Raw genomic sequence first — 14,442 nt, 5'->3', positions numbered from 1 at the left:
ATCAGACAGGGATTTAAGCGAGTCCCACAGCACACGTTAGCTATAAAGCTCAGCAGAACAAAAGGCTCCCCGAGGTTTAGCTCGTCTGCATGTGTGGCCAACGTCCAAGTATGCAATTAACAAACAACAAGGATATTATGAATGACTGTGGAGGAGCCCCCCCCCCCGCCCCCCGTCACACACACAGGCAGATCAGTGCTGAAACCGCTACTGTGAAACCGCCACTCCCATTAGTGGGCTGGTTTTCTCCATGTTCCTCGAAGTACGTTAACCATTAAAACCACCACCCCCCACACCACACACACACTGCACCCAGCAGAGCAGCTGGGAGAAGGAGACGGGACACCACAACACCTCGTGACACTTGCCTGCCAGTTGGTCATTGGCTCTGTTGCATCAGACTGTCGGAATATGGACACCTCATCATTTAGAACCCCCCACCCCCTCCAGAGAAATGGACCTCCAGCATATACTCAGACAGCTGAGGTCACGGATTACAGCAGGAACAGGCCCAGTGCAGAGTACAGCAATGGCCACCGTGGACATCAAGCACATTTGAATGTTGGACTGAAAACAAATCTGGGTCACAGAGAACCAAGGAGACCATGCAGGTCTCACCTCAACGAGAAGCCGCAGACGGGTTGGCTATTCCTTCATTAGCTCTTTTCACAAACTGAAATTTCTCCCCCCCTCAGCTCAACACGATGAACCAGACCCACAAGACTAGTGTCAGCCAGCAAGCCTGCTATTCAACCTCCGATACCTTTATCTCACGCTGGGCCAAAATAAGCCAATGGGGCGGAGAGTGTCCGCGATGGGGGTGCCTTAGTATCACTAAAGTATTGTTAAAGGGATCAGGATTTTGGCCAAAGGTCTTCTCATAGCCCAGCCTTCTATGGCCTGAATTCCTGTACATCATTGATGCATTGATTTGGAAAGAAATGAGTTTGGAGGGAAGTTTGAGGGGGAGTTGTTTCTTGAGATTTAGGTTTTGATATTCGGCTGTGAAAATACACATCTGCGATTACAGATGAGCAGGGCATGGTTATGGATGAGCAGCGATGTGACTACTGATGGGCGAAGCAAAGTGATGGATGATCAGAGACGGGCAGGTGGGCAGGGGTTGGGCAATCCCCACCTAAACGGATTGTATGAACACTGACAGAATGCTGCTGCCCACCCAACATACCCAAATGCCCCCCCCCCCGGATGGCATTCTGGTTACGTCACTAAGGTGGCATCTGGTTGGCAGGAGCTCATAACAGGCTGCTACACCATCCTCAGCCTCTAGGGGCTCCACTGTGGGGGGGAGGATCCCGGCCGTCCTCAGGACCTTTGACCAACAGCTGATGGTGTCGTCTGAAATGGCGTTATTCAAGTACTAAAACACGCACAAAGACACACAGAATGACACATCTAGACATACACTCACAAGTACTAACACTCAGTGACACACTCAGGCACACATTCTTGCGCACAGATACAGAAATTCACAGGCAGATACACCCACACGAACACAGATATAGAATCCGGCACTCAGACGCAGATATACAATCACGCATAGATATGCACGCTGACGGACACGCACAGAGACGGCATCACGCACACAGAAGGCAGAGGCGTTGCGCTTTTTTTCTACCATGTGAAGTACAGCCGCAGAAAACACCACATACGTGTCTGTGAATGTAGTCCTGTAAACCGTTGTGTGTCTCTAGGCATTTCAGCGCTATGTCACCGCCGCACGGCAAAGGCAAATTCCATTTTTTCCATCCTCTCCAGAGTGCCAGGAACACCAGCTGGCAGCCCCCCCCGCTCCTCCCCCCACGCCCCGAGCTGCTCCTGCACACCACACGGCCCTGACGCTCCCACCCCGTCTACCTCGATAAAGCGGGACCCTCAGTCGCCTCCGTCAGGCTCCATGCCGGTTGTGGGTCAAGTCCAGTCGACCCCCATTTGGGTTCTGCCCCTTCGTGGCCCCCCCTCTCCTCCCCCCCAGGTCGAATCGTGAAACTTAACAAAGACGCTGCTGTGTGTGGATATGAGCTGACGGGACCACTGGTGACGCAGAGCAGATTTATAAATATGAAATACAACAAACTGCTGAAAAATGGAGTCCCGGTGATGCTAGCGGACCGGACTGAGCGCCCGGGGTGTGTGTGTTCTGGACACACAGTCACAAGTCACACAGTGTCTCCCTCTCTGTCCTCTCAACTCTATCACCCTCTGCTCTCTTCTCTCTCCATCCCCCCATCTTTTTCAACACTTCCCTTTGTCTTCTTCTTCTACTCATATGGAATCGGTGCGGTTGCAGCCCTGCCCTACCCCCAAAACCAGAGTTTGCATCTCATGACCCCCCCCCCCCCCTCAGTAACCCCCCCCCCAGTTGGCAATTACCACCACGCTGGGGCCCCAAAGCCCAAAAGCAAGCTGTGTACAAACACCCACCGATGGCAGTTCACCTGTCAGCTTCATTATGAAACACAGAGGCAGGGCAGACCTTTCCTTTACTATAAGCTAAACAAAAATTTATCTAAAAAAATGATTAACTCCTGTAACACCCACAACCGTCTCCCTGATGGAAAATAAACGAACAGCAGGCAGCTGAAACTGAAAAGAAAGAAAAAGCCCCCCCAATACGGAATGGTACGTCCGGTTATTAAAAACACAAAATAAGCCAAGAGGCAAAACAGAGGACGGAAGGTGGAGAAATGGAGGCAGAGGCGAAGTATGAGAGGCATAAACATGCCCCCTGCCACCCCCCGCCCCCGAATCTCATCCCGGGTTGGACGCGTTGTTTGCCAGCTGGCTCAGAGGCTGGGTCATTCCCAGCACCAGCAGCAGAGCAGATGTCCGTCTGATGGAATTCTGTACACCCTCTGGTCAGATCCCTGTCCCTCCCCACCCCAGAGTACAGCTCTTTTTTAAAAACAACCTGCAATACACCTCTCTCAAAATGAGACACACGTGACACCAAAAAAAGCCAGGAAATAGTTTTGGTCAGCAGGTGGCGCAGCGGTTAAAGACAAGCCCCAGTCTGATGACCAGAAGGGACTCTCTTTTTTCCCTGCCTGGGTTTTCAGCGCTCTTCCAGGAAAGGCCAGATTTGTGACCGCCTGCTTTCCTACCCGGGGTGTTGGGAAGGCCCACAGTTAGTCAGGGACCAACCCATTTCCTCAGGCTGGGGGTGAGGGGGGGTGGCACTCAGGGATGCTCTGGGACAGGCAGGTGTGTTGAGGTTTTGCCCCAAGCCCCTTGACTTACTTGCCCCCCTTCCACTTCTACCTCTGACTCTGAGTGGGACTTGCTGTGTGTGTGTGTGTGTGTGTGTGTGTGTGTGTGTGTGCGACTGTGCGTGCGTGTGGGTGTGTGTCTGCGTGTGTATGTGTGTTTAGCCTGCAGCTCTCTGGCAAACCAGCCTCCCCAGAGGTGCCTCCCCCCCAAAGGAAAACCCTGAGTTACATGTCCACTCTCCCTCACATTCCCATTTTCACACAATTAAGAGCTGACGTTTATCAAGAAGCTGAAATTGGGGATTTCTTTATGTGGGGGTTTCTAATGTAAGCCCCCCCCCCCCTGCTAATTCTCCTCTTCTACTTCGGGGGTGCACTCGAGGCAGCGATCGATGCCTGTCGAATCCCCCCCCCCCCCCCCCCCCCCACATGCCCCCCTACTCTTTCGAGGACTTATCAGTCTGCTCAAGGGGCTTTGCTCACATGTAAAGGTTCCACAAGGATAAGCAAAGCCTGGTCTGTAACAAAGCCTTTCCCGGACACAATGGAACAGGCTGAACACAAGGCCTTCGCACATGTGGGAATCTCTGTCCGAGATTGTAAAGATGCAGCATTTTTCCGTGTTCGTGCTCTGCTACTCGTGCTGATTTGGGCTGTTGGTGTATGCTCCGGTATCAGCTGAGAGTGTTTGACAATACTGAAAATCCCTTGGAGAAGGTGTCAACTTGTAAAAAGTAGGGATGAGACACAGGAGATTGTGTGTAGGTGTGTCTGTGAGTGCGTGTGTGTGTCTGTGTGTGTGTGCGTGTTTGTGTGACTGTGTCTTTGTGAGTACTTGTGTGTGTATGCATCTGCATGAGTCTGTGTGAGCATGTGTAAGTGTGAGTGCATATGTGAGTGTTTTTGTATGTGTGTGTGCGTGTGAGAGTGCAAGCGGGTATACCTATCCTTAGGGGGACACAATGTCCCCATAACGTAATAAATATCCGTTTTTTTTCCCTTATGGGGACCGGTTTCCTGGTCCCCATAAGGGAAAATTCTATTTTATAAAAATCAGTGACTGCTATGAAAAAGTTAAAAATGCAAAAACTCTTGCATTTTGCTTGGTTACTTATGGTTATGCTTAGAACTGGGTGGTGGTTAAGGTTGTCATAGTTAGCGTTAGCATTTTTCCCATAGAAGTGAATGAGCGGCCCCCATAAGGATAGGTATACCTGACATGTGCGTGTGTGTGTGTGTGTGTGGCGGTTCCTTTGTCTGGCCCAGAGCTGATGCTCTTTCTCGGCTGCATCCCTAACTTTGAGTGCCGCTCCAGCTTCCCTGGGTGTCTGAGTTTCTGTGATCTCTCACTCTACCTTCCGGGTGGAAACTCCTACGCTCAGACCCTCTGGACCACCAGAGAAGCATCAGTTTTCGGAGCACCCCGATATCTATCACTGTTACATAAATGTGCCGTCGACCTCACTATCATCGACGTCTTCACGTGGGTCTAATACAGACCAGCCCTGTCTTTCACCATGTCCACATCCGACGTTTTAAGAACAGGGCATTCGTTCATGCAAAAGTATACGTATAAAAAGTAATGACTGCAAGTGGTTCAGATGGATGCAGGACAGATGGGCTTTGCTGTTTTGCGAGATCGGCCACGCATTCACGTCCGACATCCGCCAAGCTCCAGAATTAACCCGCCCCGGCGCGATAAAGAGGAGGCAGACGTCAGCTCCGCGCATCTCTCTGATGTTCAAAACTCCGCCAGAGTCTGTCGGCACAAGTGCACGGATTTGCATTCCGCCTCCAGAAGCAACTGGTCCAGGCAACCGCGCGGCCGCAAAATGCAGAGTAGCAGAGTAACTGCACAAGTCACTCCAAAGAGAAAAGGAACTGCTGGGGTTTGGAGACCACAGAGGTGGGGCGAATTTTGACAGTGCCGGCTCCTAAATCAAGACAATTTGCTCCGGCACATAAATACACTCTCACCCTCAGACGACACGGCAACCACATGTTGTACACATGCACGGACACACATATGGGGGTCCACTTACTCTGGTACTCCTGTCCAGGCGTGTAGCTGCTCGGGTTCCCCGCAATCTGCAGTGTGAGTAGCACTTCGTCCTCGCTGTGCGTTATGCTGCCGCCCTGCAGATCACCGTGGTGGGCGCACAGGAAGAAGAAGGGGTTGAAGCGACGGCGGTGACCCATCGGCGGGGCCCCGGGTTCCGTGGGGTTCCCTGAAGCCAGGCCCAGCAGGGCCAGGCTCAGGGTGCCCCCCAGGAGAAAGGCCCACGTCATCCTGTGCTTGGGCGAGCTCAGGGGTCCAGAAGGGGCACGTGTGCGTGCGTGCGAGCGAACGAGTGAAGGAGGCCGTGTGACACGGTGGCTGATGCCTGCTCTCCTCCCTCGGCTGGCTGGGAGTTTGCCTGCGCTGTCCTGATCCACGCTTAAATACTCCCCTTCTCTCCTCCCTCTCTCTCTCTCTCTCTCTCTCTCTCTCCCTCCGTGTAACATCAGCCCTGCACGTGCAGGGGGCTTGGAGAGCCTGCCTCTCTCTTTTCATCCCTTTCTCTCCTCCCCTCTTTTCTGCCAGTCCATCAATCTAAGCCCCCCATCATCTCCCTTAATATTCCTTCCTGCACACCACCCCCCCAGTCTGACTTTTATTTTTCCTCTCATTCACTTGCCTCTTTTCTGACTGTCTCTTACACATTCCCCTCATTCCGGCCTATTTAAGCCCCCCAGGAAGCCCCCCCCCCACCACTTTACACACCCCATAAAGTCTCCTTTCCTTTCTCACCCGGCTCTTCAATCCTGCCACACTAACTTCATGCCCAATTTCACTGCTTCCTGTCGCTCCTTCGCCGCTTCTCCTCTCCTTCTCACTTTCTTCCTCGTCCTCGATCCTGCGTTCCCTTCTCTCTTCCCCCCTCCTCGGTGGCTGTCCAGGCTGATAACACCATTTTCACTCCGCTCTCCATCATCCTCTCCCTCGCTCGCTATATCCATCTGTCTCTCAGCACCCATTTCCAGAACAACAGGGGGGTTCTCTCAGTTATTTTTCACTAACTCCCCTCCTCCATGCCACTCTCCCTCCTCACCTGCTTTTATCTTCCTTAAAAATCTTGAAAATAACAATAAGTAGACCTAAGCAGCCACTCTGAAAAAACACACAGCTGGCCGCTTGCTAACTAGGCGCAAGTAACATAGAATTGTTCGGCTCTCCAAGTGTACAGCAAATATATCCCCGTGTGTGTGTGTCTGTGTCTGTGTGTGTGTTTGCTGGGTCTGTGGCTCTCTGCCATTTTCCAAAGACTCCAGGATCTGAAGGCTTTCCAGTTTGCGGTCCCGATCTTGAAACGAATGGTGAAAAGTAAGCAAACGGTCTCTGTAAATCTGAAAAAATGTCTCAGTGTTACTGTGCCAGAGCATGTGTGTGTCTGTGTGTCTGTGTGTGTGTGTGTGTGTGGGGGGGGGGGGGGTGTCCCATCTCTAGAGGCAAAGAGATAGCCTGCTGGCTGCGACTGTTTTATTGGTTGTCCAACCTGTCCTCAGTACATCTATATATTCCCTAAATTAATTAGAGGTGGGACCTCACAGCGGATAAAACTCTGCACTGGCGAAAAGCCGTAGCACTGTGACCCTTATTGTGACAAGATCGGGGACCGCAGGCTAGTTGGTGTCAAGACATCCTAACCCCCCCAACCCTGTCTCTTACACACACAGTATCACTGTATGTCTGTGCTTCATCATCACTACTGCAGGTCAGTCACTCTGGCCCCTGTGAATAAACAGAGCTGAGTGTCAGTCCTGGGGAGGGCAGATTGGTCAAGACTAAACTCTTATGTGCGTGGAATGCAGCGAAAAGGAGCCCCCCCCCCCCCCTGCCACTCAGGGTTTATTTTAAAAGTCCTACGTCGGGGGTCGGGGCTGTTTAGGTAGAGCCCTCAGAGCAAAACAAACAAAAGACGACGCAGGCACAGAGGCGGGCAGGCGCACTGTCCTCTCTGCTCGGGCTTCCCCCACCTGGGTTCCAGGGATTCTCTCACGCTCACATCTGGGTTCTCCTGGCAGCTTGTTACCGGCTTAATTAAGCCCCTTTAATTAATAAAATGCGTGCATGCAGTGGAGATATCTGTGTCTCGCCCCCAGTTTCAGTCACCAACGAGTGTGTGTGTGTGTCTGTCTGTGTCTGTGGGTTATGTACACATTACTTTGTGGCGACCAAATGTCACGGTTAGCGCTGGGTAGGGGTTTTTCCCACAGAAATTAATGGAGAGTCCCCACAAAGACATAGATGTGGGTGTGACTGTGTATATGCACTCACCTCACTTAGGTTTTCAGCATTCTTTACATTTTATTTTAATTCTATCATTTTGCACTTTTGTGATTGTCACATGTTTAAAATTTAATCACTTTATTTGTCATGTCACTTGACGCTTGGCCGAGTACAGGTGAGTCATACGCACAGGGCTATGGTCGGCTGTGGTCGGCTGTGGTCACACGAACATGGCTGTGGTCACACGAACAGGGCTGTGGTCACACGAGTAGGGCTGTGGTCGGCTGTGGTCATACGCGCAGGGCTGTGGTCGACTGTGGTCATATGAGCAGGGTTGTGGTCGGCTGTGGTCACACGAGCAGGGCTGTGGTCGGCTGTGGTCATACACGCAGGGCTGTGATTGTCACATGTTTAAAATTTAATCACTTTATTTGTCATGCCACTTGACGCTTGGCCGAGTACAGGTGAGTCATACACACAGGGCTATGTTCAGCTGTGGTCGGCTATGGTCACATGAACAGGGCTGTGGTCACACGAGTAGGGCTGTGGTCGGCTGTGGTCATACGAGCAGGGCTGTGGTCGGCTGTGGTCACACGAGCAGGGCTGTTGTTCAGCTGTGGTCACACGAGAAGGGCTGTGGTCGGTGTTGGTCACACGAGCAGGGCTGTGGCCGGCTGTGGTCACACGAGCAGGGCTGTGGCCGGCTGTGGTTATACGCGCAGGGCTGTGTTCGGCTGTGGTCACACGAGCAGGGCTGTGGCCGGCTGTGGTCACACAAGCAGGGCTGTGGTTACACGAGCAGGGCTGTGGCCGGCTGTGGTTACACGCGCAGCGCTGTTGTTCGGCTGTGGTCACACGAGAAGGGCTGTGGTCGACTGTGGTCACTCGAGCAGGGCTGTGGTCGGCTGCGGTCACAGGAGCAGGGCTGTGGTCGGCTGCGGTCACAGGAGCAGGGCTGTGGTCGGCTGCGGTCACACGAGTAGGGCTGTGTTCGGCTGCGGTCATATGAGCAGGGTTGTGGTCGGCTGTGGTCACACGAGCAGGGCTGTGGTCGGCTGTGGTCATATGAGCAGGGTTGTGGTCGGCTGTGGTCATACGAACAGGGCTGTGATTGTCACATGTTTAAAATTTAATCACTTTATTTGTCATGCCACTTGACGCTTGGCCGAGTACAGGTGAGTCATACGCACAGGGCTATGTTCAGCTGTTGTCGACTGTGGTCACACGAGCAAGGCTGTGGTTACACGAGCAGGGCTGTGGCCGGCTGTGGTCACACGTGCAGGGCTGTGGCCGGCTGTGGTCACACAAGCAGGGCTGTGGCTGGCTGTGGTCACACAAGCAGGGCTGTGGCCGGCTGTGGTCACACAAGCAGGGCTGTGGTCGGCTGTGGTCACACGCGCAGGGCTGTTGTTCAGCTGTGGTCACACGAGAAGGGCTGTGGTCGGTGTTGGTCACACGAGCAGGGCTGTGGCCGGCTGTGGTCACACAAGCAGGGCTGTGGTCGGCTGTGGTCACACGCGCAGGGCTGTTGTTCAGCTGTGGTCACACGAGAAGGGCTGTGGTCGGTGTTGGTCACACGAGCAGGGCTGTGGCCGGCTGTGGTCACACGAGCAGGGCTGTGGCCGGCTGTGGTTATACGCGCAGGGCTGTGTTCGGCTGTGGTCACACGAGCAGGGCTGTGGCCGGCTGTGGTCACACAAGCAGGGCTGTGGTTACACGAGCAGGGCTGTGGCCGGCTGTGGTTACACGCGCAGCGCTGTGGTCGGCTGCGGTCACAGGAGCAGGGCTGTGGTCGGCTGCGGTCACAGGAGCAGGGCTGTGGTCGGCTGCGGTCACAGAAGCAGGGTTGTGTTTGGCTGTGGTCACACACACCAGGCTGTGGTCGGCTGTGATCGGAAGTGAATGGCTTTTGTTACATATTATGTGATGTTCATGTATGTGTCTCCGGTCGGTCAGCACCAACGCGGCAACCAGAAAGGACAGGAAACACGTACACACAGAGACACATATACACAGACACACACATACAGACGGCTGCATGAACCGGAAGATGGACGTTAAATGCTTCTGAGAGATAAGCAGAGATGGGGAAGCAGATGAAGTGATTTTTACCCACAATCCCACAGGACTACCAGCAAATCCCCACTATCTCCTCTGTTGCTGTTTACAACCATTGCACGTCCCCCCCACTCCCACCCCACCCCACATTAAAGAGGGAGGGAGGGACTGGGGGCAATGTCTCTCCATTATGGAAACTAGGTCGGGAAAGGGGGGTGGGGGCAAGGCAAGTAATTATTTTTATCATTTTTAATTTCTACCCCGAGGATCTGTGAGTGCCTTTGTGTGCTACTGATTCCCCCCCACCCACCCCCCCCAGTCGTTATCGCGTAGCTGCGAGGCAAACTAAGCAGAACATGAGGGCCAAACAAAAGAGAGTGCTTAGAGGGATAGAGAGAAAGCATGCGGGGGGGGGGGAGGGGGGGGTTGCTTTGGGGCTGCCGGTGGCGAGGCTGAAGCCGGGATTTTGGTTTCGTTTGTTGACTGATGCCAAGGGCAGTGGTAGGAGTTCAGGCACATGGAGGGGTGGTACTGCCCCTTGGGGCCTCTGCACTTGACAGCAGAACAAACTGAGCCTCGCCCCCCCCGCCCCACCACAACCAGAAACCAGTACCCAAAGGTTGGGAGGTCAGGTCTCCACTGCCTGATCTCACAGCTCACGTTGCTATTGTTAGCCAAGACACAGACATTAGGAATGTCACACTGAGCCACATCTGCCAGCTGCAGCACCACCCGGCCCACTGCTCGTAAACAGCCCTGGGTGCGTCCTCCCCCTCCCAGAGTGATCATGGCCCAGCCTTCATCCCGACCTTCTCCTGCCACATCCGGGATCTCACACACACCCCGGATCTGTCACCCACATACCCTAATTCTGTCATACTCCAGAAGCCCAGGTTCCTCCTGGGGGGGGGGGTTCTGACACCCCACCTGCCGCACGCCGGCGTCGGCTGCAGCAGGGGTGCATCTGCGGCGCTGGTTTCACAGCCCTCAGATCACGCACATCGCCGACAGGCTGCCGGTTCCCGGCCCTGTGCAGGTCGAGACAGGGTGTGGAATCGCCTCCCTTAATCACAGCGCTTTACAGAAGACAGGGAAGCCCCACATCTGCCAGGGAGCTGTTGAGATATCGGATGTGGGGGGGGGGGGGGCATGGAGACAACCCTAAGTAAGATGAAATGAAACCCAGCTAGACACCCCCCCCACCCACAACACACTGCTCTCCAATCACAAGCAAGACTCTGGTCCTGCGGAAGCACAAAGATGCTGGCTCCTCTGTCAGGCCCAGCGAAGAACAGGAAGGCTTCATCTTTATATTCCTCCACCTTAGTACTCGGCCCAGGCCCAGACCAACCCCCATCCTAGCAAAAGACACACCCTGTCATCGCAGCGGCATCCCGCTGAACCGGTAACCGCACTAGTGTGACCGCCAGGTCGGTCAAGAATCTCATAGGCGCCTGGAGTTTTCCGATGGTGAGACCAAACGAGTCGGTAGAGCTTGGGGTTGTAATTGAAATGAATGGTTTTTGAGTGTAAGACGTCTGTCCTGGGAGGACGTGCTGAAGGACATCGGCATCCAAGCCCTGAAGACAGAGGAGAGCAGTGGGGGGGAGGGGGGGGATTTATAAAAGGAAGCAGACTGTGTCACATTTAGGACGATACCGTTTTCCATGAAAAAGATATATGCACACATACACACACATACACACACACACACACACACATACACAGTACACACACACACACACACACATACACAGTACACACACACACACACACACACACACACACACACCCCACACATACACAGTACACACACACACACCCCACACACACACACACACACATACACAGTACACACACACACACACACACACACACACATACACAGTACACACACACACACACACACACACACACACACATACACACACACACACACACATACATACTCAGTCACCTTTCTGTCTTTGTGGGGTCTTTCATGCGAACGCATAGAGAAATCGCCAACTAAACCAAAAAATATATACAAAAACTGACAAACTGAACTTTTTAAACTTTCGTTTTTTAAAAATGAAAACAGAGCTCTAAGCAAAAGTGTTTGCTTCGTGCTGATGTCTCAGAATGTCTGTTTTTATTTTGAATGGGGCATATTCTCCGAATGTATCTGCAAAGAGCCGAGAAGGCATCACACAGAGCTAAGGATGACAGGGGTGGTGACGACCATGTAATGAAGCCTTAATTCCATGAAGATGTTCTTGTCACTGAACACGCAGTCACAGTGATAGGATCACCGCCCATCTCGAGTCCCATAGCTTTGGGAATGGGGGGGGGGGGGGGGGGGCACATGACATAGGCTGTTGAGGCACACAGTCCTCCACAGTCCTGACATCAAGGTGGCCCCAATACAGTCGCATAACTGTAAAGAGATTTTAATTTATATAGGAAATAACTAATATAAAGTAATAATTACAAGTAAATCATGGAAGAGATAAAACTTAATCACACATTCTATGACAGACAGCAGACACTGAAGATCAGGGTAAGAATTCAGCACAAACAGGTGGGGAGACTTAGAGGTAAATAGCAATGAGCACAGAGAGGCATCATTGGTGATGAAGAGACCGTCAGCACCCCCAGCACCTCCCACCCTCCCCAGGATTTGCCCTGGAATGATGGGACAGGATCAATCCCGAGCTACAGGAGTGAACAAGTGCAGATGTGCGTGTGTGTGTCTATGTGTGTACGTGTGCGTGTGTGTGTGTCTGTGTGTCTATGTGTGTGTGGTGTGTGTGTCTGTGTGTGTGTGTCTGTGTGTGTGTGTCTGTGTGTCTATATGTGTGTCTGTGTGTGTGTGTGTGTGTGTGTGTGCATGTGTGTGTCTGCGTCCACAACGATGACAATAGCAATCGTCCAGAGATGGGTAGAAGAGTAGACACAAGGCTGACCCGCCCCCCCCACCCAGCCAGCCAGCCCTGCAGAGCCCACCCTTCTCCCCACAGAGACTCACACACCTACGATTTACTGCCCCCCCCCCATCCCACATGTAAATCACGCTGCTGTAACACCACAGTGAAAAGAGAAGCGAAACATACGGAAAGGAAAATTCCCAGCAGCCAGAATAACCAGCATGTCCCCAAACGAGCCACTACAGCTTCGCTAATATCCGGCCATTAGAGAGATGTTAATTATGACAAATCGAGAACTGAACAGCGAGCACCTCACACACACTGAGCCCAGACAGGCAAACGCACACAGGCATAGATGTGAGCATCATCCACACGCAGTCAAGGTCACCTTTGCACATTAGCATTGCCTGCAAATGACTTTAATTAGGCAAGATACTAACGAGCGCCTGCTAATGACTGAGAGTCTCATGGGGGGTATGCCTGTGTAAATGCACAGGAGTCTGCAGTCTGACTTCAGAAAAGTTCTGATACCCTGGGACACTGGGAGAGGTTCTGGAGGGAAGCCTGTATACATACCATGGCAATCAGTCAGAAAGCATGTTTCTCTGCCAAGGGACACTGTATGTTATAATTAGTGGAGGCTATAACAGGGCAGCACACAACCCAAGGCACAGTGCAGCGCACAGGGCACCACACGACCCAGTGCACAGCGCAGCGCATAGCACAGCGCACAGGGCAGCGCACAGGGCACCACACGACCCAGTGCACCGTGCAGCGCACAGGGCACAGGAACACAAGGCTGTTTTGGGGGCTGTGAAGATGCACACCCCCCCCCCCCCCCCCCCCCGATCTGTCAGGTGAGCAGCAAAGAAGCAGTTTTCCAAAGACAAAATTCACCATCTTTACCTTCCCTCCAAGAAGAGGCAAACAGCTCCCCATCTAGCAGAGAATAAATGCAAAAACCACCTGATTTCCACCTGGTTTATCATTCCAAACTTCACATCATATTCAGGCCTGCAACGAAGTTCCAGCCAAAGTCTGACAGCTCCCTGACAATCAACATGAGACCACGTTTTTTACAAATAAAAGCTACAAATGACTATTCTATTGTTCCATCAGTGAACCTTTTCCAGGGCGATTTCGACATGCAGGGATCTGCGATCCATCATCTCACACCTTATCAAACAGCAGGAGAAGACTTGCATTCCTAGAGAAAAATTGCATCAAAAAAGTATCACTGAAAAAAGCAGCAAACTAAACTGAAAATGTGGCTGAATTGCTGAGTCTTTGTTCGTCCTTGGATCGGATTGGGCAGTGATTTGTTAACACTGTTCATGGAGGAAGGTGAAGGATTTGCTTTGGAAGAAGGTACCTCCAGCTCACCACAGACAGCGGTCCCCAATTTCGGTGTGTTCTCTTTCAAAGTATTCGCTCTGAAGATATATAGCCCTAAAGCAAAAGTCATTCAAAAGGTTATCATAAATATTACAAAAAAACATTAAGATTCTATAAGCCTCATCTGAACAAGTAAAAAAACACAAGCCCAAAAACAAGTTTTATAAACAGGAGTACAACAACTTTAGCAGTAAACGTGAGTCAAAACCAAAATGACGGCACTCCAGAAATGGTCCAGATGTCAAAGAAACTCAGGTAGCATTAACGTGAGTATGTACCTTACACACACAACACACTGCAGCATCGCAGTGCAACTCTGCACCCTGCCAGTGAATTTAACTGGCTATAAAAGATATTTTATGCATTTTTAATATCTTTTTAAAATATTTAAATCCATCATCCAGCCTGCTGGCCCTGATAGCACTGACTCAAAGCATGAGAAGAGGTTTTGGTGAATCGGACAGGTCTCACTGGATTGGACGATTTTGCAGGAAACATCCCCTTTCAATGCGTCGAACATCAGGAGTGATACCTCACACAAAAAAGTCACAAGCACTAAAAGACAGACGCCGTTCACACTCAC

At 52.0% G+C, this 14,442-nt stretch overlaps 1 protein-coding gene across 1 annotated transcript in view; it reads right to left on the bottom strand.

Annotated features, from left to right (window-relative positions):
- Positions 1 to 5,630, bottom strand: part of LOC125728350 (reelin-like) — an 84,487-nt gene extending 78,857 nt beyond the window's left edge. The window contains exon 1 of the mRNA XM_049005328.1: positions 5,273 to 5,630. Within this exon, the coding sequence (XP_048861285.1) occupies positions 5,273 to 5,519 (247 nt within the window). The 5' untranslated portion in view covers positions 5,520 to 5,630. The remainder of the gene's footprint in view (positions 1 to 5,272) is intronic.
- Between the last annotated feature and the right edge of the window lie 8,812 nt (positions 5,631 to 14,442).

The sequence above is a fragment of the Brienomyrus brachyistius genome, unplaced genomic scaffold, assembly GCF_023856365.1.
Source record: "Brienomyrus brachyistius isolate T26 unplaced genomic scaffold, BBRACH_0.4 scaffold253, whole genome shotgun sequence".
Classification (NCBI taxonomy): Eukaryota; Metazoa; Chordata; class Actinopteri; order Osteoglossiformes; family Mormyridae; genus Brienomyrus; species Brienomyrus brachyistius.
The sequence above is the reverse complement of the archived record's forward strand: the minus strand, read 5'-3'. Positions and strand labels throughout refer to the sequence as shown.